This window comes from Babylonia areolata, chromosome 14 (genome assembly GCF_041734735.1).
Source record: "Babylonia areolata isolate BAREFJ2019XMU chromosome 14, ASM4173473v1, whole genome shotgun sequence".
NCBI lineage: Eukaryota > Metazoa > Mollusca > Gastropoda > Neogastropoda > Buccinidae > Babylonia > Babylonia areolata.
This window is the reverse complement of record NC_134889.1, coordinates 32,678,368-32,685,135: the sequence shown is the minus strand read 5'-3', so window position 1 is coordinate 32,685,135 and position 6,768 is coordinate 32,678,368. Positions and strand designations below refer to the sequence as shown.

The window sequence follows — 6,768 nt, the reverse complement described above, 5'->3', positions numbered from 1 at the left end:
GAATTTGAAATCTCAGCCAGTGACAGGGCGCCGCCTCACATTGATGGTTTGAGTGTACATGCTAGCTTAATGTGCATGTCAGCCAAACCATAATTCTTTAAGGGCGCCCTCACATAGGGTAGAACTCCGATTAAACTTCAACTTTCAGGTAAGTCTCGTTTAAACATTCAGTTATAGTGGAGAGTGTCTTGCCCAAGTTACATTCCCACTCTCTCCGCCAAGAGGGTTTTAAGGACAATCGGCGATGGGATGGTTCCCAAAGACCAAAAGCCCACAAGCATGCAGCACTAAGAGCCAGTGCAATCTTGCCTTCTAGATTGAGAGCCACAGTCCTTCACAAAATGACTTCCCACTGCAATGAAGAAACCATTGATCATACAGCTCTCACTTTGCTGTTGGCCCATATGTAAGCTTTTGTCAATCTGTGCGTTGAGTAATACAATACAATACAATACAATACAATGTCTTCTGTTGTTTATAAGGAACGTGAAGAAGCGTGCAACATCCATCATGGTCTAACTTTGAAACTTAATCAATTTAAGACAGCTGTGACGGGCGCAATAGCCGAGTGGTTAAAGCGTTGGACTGTCAATCTGAGGGTCCCGGGTTCGAATCACGGTGACGGCGCCTGGTGGGTAAAGGGTGGAGATTTTTACGATCTCCCAGGTCAACATATGTGCAGACCTGCTAGTGCCTGAATCCCCTTCGTGTGTATATGCAAGCAGAAGATCAAAAACGCACGTTAAAGATCCTGTAATCCATGTCAGCGTTCGGTGGGTTATGGAAGAAAGAACATACCCAGCATGCACACCCCCGAAAACGGAGTATGGCTGCCTACATGGCGGGGTAAAAACGGTCATACACGTAAACGCCCACTCGTGTGCATACGAGTGAACGCAGAAGAAGAAGAAGAAGACTGCTGTGAGGAATGCAGACAATGAGTGGTCGCAAGCTATTTTCTTGAATATGTTCACACCGTGGAAATAGTATCCATGGAGATAATGATGATTTTTTTTCACTGGGTTATCATGAGCCAGTGCCTCCATTTGCAATATGAATGTTGATCTTTGTTATAACTTCTTACCAAGCAAGTAGTGCTTTACCTCGCTTTTTCCGTATATCTGAATAACGCAAGTACATGTTTGTTTGTTTTTTATGGTGCTTTTGTGTGATGTGTGTGTGTGTGTGTGTGTGTGTGTGTGTGTGTGTGTGTGTGTGTGTGTGTGTGTGTGTGTGTGTGTGTGTGTGTGTGTCGTGTGTGTGTGTGGGTGTAAGGGGGATGTTTATTCATTTCTTCTATAAAAAAAAAAATAATCATATAATAATCATCATCACGGGAGTCCATTGCGAACGATAAAGACGTCAGTGACTCCAGAGATAAGAAGCCAGTCAAACACTCACACACACACACACACACACACACACACACACAAAGACACACACACAACAACAACAACAACGACAAAAAACAACAACCGGTAAGTCTGCTTTTATCATTTAGTTATGTAGTGAGAATGATATACCTTTATAGGCCTGATTTACCAATCTATAAAGGAAGCGCTGGCAGCCATGACTGTGTCAATTACAAAGAAATAAAAGTATTGTGGTATGTCGGTAAAATATTAAACAGAGAAAAGATTAATACCCCACTTAAAGATTTTGTTGATGATAACGATATGCCTTTTGAAAATCACACTGGCTTCCATGCGGAGTGATGGCCTGGAGGTCCGCCTAGGAAAGCGAGAGAATCTGAGCGCGCTGGTTCGAATCACGGCACAGAGTACGAGTAGTGTGATTGGCCCATCAATTTGCTCCCCCCCCCCCCCCCCCCCCCCCCCCCCCCCCCCCCTCTCCCACCCCAACCCCCCACCGAAAACTGCAGTCCGGCACACACACACACACACACACACACACACACACACACACAATCACACCACGCGCGCGCACACAGACAGAGACACATATAGAAACACACACGCATATCTCGTACATACACCACCTGACACACACACACACACACACACACACACACACACAATCACACCACGCGCGCGCACACAGACAGAGACACATATAGAAACACACACGCATATATACATACACCACCTCACACACACACACACACACACACACACATAATAATGGATGCACACATGCACATACTTGAGCGCGCATGTTAACACCACACACACACACGCGCGCGCGCGCACAGACACACGCACGCACATACATACATACATACATACATACATACAAACTCACACACATTCGGGCGCACGCACATGCCAGCACACGTAATTAAGATAGCAAATTAATGAACCAGTCTTTGTTTTTCAACAACAAAAATTCTTTCCTTTTCCGACATTCTACAAGTAGAATAAAGACAAACGTGTGTGTGCACTTGTATGTCTGAGCTAGTGAGAGACAGAGAGAGAGAGAGTGCTTGTGTGTGTACTTGCGCGTGCGCGCGAACATTAGTGTTGTCCCGCGTATGTTAACATATAATATGAACGGTCACCTCTGAACAAAGAATCATTGTTCAACGTTTCCCCCTCCAGTCTTATTCGCGGTGTTTCTCAAAGCACGAAAACACCAATGTTCCATCCGTTGAAAGCAAAGGGTGACTTTGATGGTGTGCATTTAATTAATCAAGTCTTGGTTGGGACAGCTTCGCATGATGATAAAAACCCCTTCCGAATATGAGTGGAAACGTCTGCAAGTACAATAGTCCAGGGCGGTAACTCTGACGGAGCTTTAATCAAGTCTTGGTGGTACAACTTTTTTTTACTCAATTAACCCCTGGGGCAGTAATTTTGACGGAGCGCACTAATCAAGTCTTGGTGGTACAGCTTTGAATACTCAATTAACCCCTGGGGCAGTAATTTTGAACGAGCGCACTAATCAAGTCTTGGTGGGACAGCTTTGAATACTAAATAAACCGCTGGGCCAGTAATTTTGACGGAGCGCATTAGTCAAGTCTTGGTGGTACAGCTTTGAATACTCAATTAACCCCTGGGCCAGTAATTTTGACGGAGCGCACTAATCAAGTCTTGGTGGTACAGCTTTGAATACTAAATAAACCCCTGGGGCAGTAATTTTGACGGAGCGCACTAATCAAGTCTTGGTGGGACAGCTTTGAATACTAAATAAACCCCTGGGGCAGTACCTTTGACGGAGCGCATTAGTCAAGTCTTGGTGGTACAGCTTTGAATACTCAATTAACCCCTGGGCCAGTAATTTTGACGGAGCGCATTAGTCAAGTCTTGGTGGGACAGCTTTGAATACTAAATAAACCCCTGGGGCAGTACCTTTGACGGAGCGCATTAGTCAAGTCTTGGTGGGACAACTTTGAATGATAATAATAATAAAAATAAACCCCTTCCGACTATGAGTGGAAACGTCTCCAAGTACAACAGCCCTGAGCAGACTACTGTCCAAAGCACGATTCTAACAGAATCCTGCATCGAAGTGAGACTTCTCAATGTGACGGGTGACGCAGGGAAGGAAGTTTCTGACGACGGGATTGGCCCAGAGGTAGAAACCTACGCACAGAAGTTCCAGCTGACCGTGCTACTGGTGCTGTTCGTGATTGGGTTTCCCGCCAACGTCATCAACATGGCCGTGTTCTGCAAACAAGGTCTCGGCGATCGCGTGAACCTGTGTTTGTTTTCGCTGTCCCTAACCGACTGGCTGTTCTTAACGTCGTCCATGTGTCTTAATGCTGAGAACATCTACCTGTACCTTAGCACGGGTACCCCTAAACGTCACTGGAACGCGTTCATGGTCAACCACAACTTCATTTGTTTTCTGGGCACCGGCTTTATTTCCTTTGTCCTCTCCGCCATCATCGCCTGTGAGCGGTGTTACTGCGTGCTCATCCCCTTGAAATACCAGACCTTACTCAGGACCAGGACCATGGCGTTCATCATTGTTTCTGTTTACGCCGTGCTGTTCAGCCTTCACTTCATCGTGGCCATGAAGTACAGGGTTGGCTGTGTTTACGATCCGGTCACAGACACGTTGGTGACCATGCTGACCGAAGGTGAGTTTTACAAATCCCACAGAGAGCTGGTGGACCGTCTGGACGGTATCGTGTTCGGGATCGGTGTTTCCGGCTGCATGATGGCGGTGGTGATAACGGCGACGATAACCACGACGATAAAACTCCGTCAGCTGATGACGTGGCGAACGGAGACGTCGTCATCACAGCTGTCTTCCCGCGAGGTGGCGCTGACGAAGATGCTGATCGGGAATTCCGTTTTCTTCATCGTCTGCGCCTCTCCGGCGTGCCTGTTCCGGGTGGTGTGGTTCTTTCTGCCCGAGTTTAGTGCCGGGGGCCGGCATCACAGCCTGTACCTCAGCACGCTGTGGGTCTTGGAGGGGTTCTGCTACATCAACTACACCTTCAACTTCTTCGTCTATTACGTGATGGGGTCTCGCTACCGGGACACGTTCTGGACGCTGTTCGGCAGGCACTCGGATCAGAAGAAGACTGAGAAGTAGACCGAGACACGATGAACGGTACGTGGTGAAATGGAGAAACTGTGGTGACGGCTAGCTACATGGAAGGTGCCACAGAAGATGAAAAACATCTCTTCATACTTAGTCTAAAAAATCCAAAAACTATAGGCTTACTGTTCCATGACACTGGGGTTGTTAAGACAAGCTTTTACGTAAAAAAGGCAATATATGATAGCGTCCGAAGGGATACAAAAATGTGAAGACATCAGAATACATCACCATAGAAAAGAGAACTAAGCTGTGTGATTTTCTTCTTCTTTTTTTAATATTCTTTTTGCGTCTTAAACGCCCACAGACTGGTGTGATGACCAAATAGTTTCAGTTTTGGATTCACTTACCAATTTCCGGAGTTTGGTTCCCAATTTCAGCGCACTAAGTGGGTGAACTGTGGCGATTTTTTTCCTATCTCCTTAGTTGATCAACATTTGTGTAAGCCTGCTAGCGCCTGAATCCCCTTTGTGTGTTTACGCATGCTGAAAGTCTTATACGCACATTAATCAAAGATCCTGAAATCGATGTCAGTGTTCGGTGGGCTATGGAAACAAGAACATACCCAACATGCACACTCCTGAAAACGGAGTATGACTGCCTACATGGCGGGGTATAACTTATACACGCAAAAAGGCCACAACTACATACGAGAAAACGTGGGAGTTGCAGCCCACGAACGAAGAAGAAGAAAAAAAAAGAAGAGGAAGAAGATAGAAATGTGGAAGATGTTTCTTCACTGATTTTTTTTAATTCTCGTGGAAATGTTCATGTGTATTAGTAGATGCAAAGCCACGATTCAGAAATGCAAGACATCCTATCAGGAAAAAATTCGATAAGATTCATCAAAAACTAAAACAGACCAACACCCCATCGGGAAATCGAACCAATTAAACATGTCACATAAGTCATGAATATAATGATTTGATTATTTCGCTACTACTACTACTACTGCTGCTGCTGCTGCTGCTGCTGCTGCTAATGGTATTAATATTCATGATAATGATAATGATAACAGTAATAATAAGAATAATAAGAGTAAAAATATAACAATAATACAGATTAACAAATTAATCAAACATCCTTTTATAAAGAACCGATTCTAAAATAAATTCTATTTCGCCTTTTTACACAAATTGCATGAAGAATAATGTTTGTGTTCATTAAAATCTGTGTTGAACGATCGATTTCGCCTCGCTCACTATTTTCTCACCCCATGGGCGGAACTAATTGCTCACCAGTATTCTTGGTGATTGTTTTCTGTGTGCTCGTAGACACAGAGACAGAGATCATTATACATATTATATCCCAGTGACGGGCGCAATAGCCGAATGGTTAAAGCGTTGGACCCGAGGGTCCCGGGTTCGAATCTCAGTAACGGCACTTGGTGAGTAAAGGGTGGAGATTTTTCCGATCTCCCCAGTCAACTTACTTATCTGCAGACCTGCTTGTGCCTGAACCCCCTTCGTGTGTATACGGAAGCAAAAGATCAAATTAATACGCGCGTTAAATATCCTGTAATCCATGTCAGCGTTTCGTGGGGTTATGGACACACGAATAAACCCTCATGCACACCCTCTTCTTCTTCATCATCTTCTGAGTTCACTCGTATGCACACGAGTGGGCTTTTACGTGTATGACCGTTTTTACCCCGCCATGTAGGCAGCCATACTCCGTTTTCGGGAGTGTGCATGCTGGGTATGTTCTTGTTTCCATAACCCACCGAACGCTGACATGGATTACAGGATCTTTAACGTGCGTATTTGATGTTCTGCTTGCATATACACACGAAGGGGGTTCAGGCACTAGCAGGTCTGTACATATGTTGACCTGGGAGATCGTAAAAATCTCCACCCTTTACCCACCAGGCGCCGTCACCGTGATTCGAACCCGGGACTCTCAGATTGACAGTCCAACGCTTTAACCACTCGGCTATTGCGCCCGTCATGCACACCCTCGAAAACGGAGTATGGCTGCCTTCATGGCGGGGTGAAAACGTTCATGTATACATGCGAGTGAATGTGGGAGCAACCCCCACGAACGAAGAAGAAGGAGAAGAACACCCCAGAAATTACGTTCGTGCTCGTGTGTGCATCCATTCAGCCGATTTGTGTGCACAACGACCATGGCTGCACGACCGTGTATCCACGTGGGGTGGTGGCGGGGGGATGTGGGGGGGAGGAAGGGGGGGGGGTGTTCGTAGCTGAGAGAAACCATGAGTGCGTATGTTTGCACGTATGCATGCATGCGTAAGCGTAC

At 45.8% G+C, this 6,768-nt stretch overlaps 1 protein-coding gene across 1 annotated transcript; it reads left to right on the top strand.

Annotated features, from left to right (window-relative positions):
- The first annotated feature begins 3,387 nt into the window (after nucleotides 1–3,387).
- Nucleotides 3,388–4,787, top strand: LOC143289685 (uncharacterized). The gene has a single exon (XM_076598733.1). It carries the CDS (start codon nucleotides 3,388–3,390, stop codon nucleotides 4,501–4,503), a length of 1,116 nt encoding a protein of 371 aa, XP_076454848.1. The 3' UTR covers nucleotides 4,504–4,787.
- The last annotated feature ends 1,981 nt before the right edge of the window (nucleotides 4,788–6,768 follow it).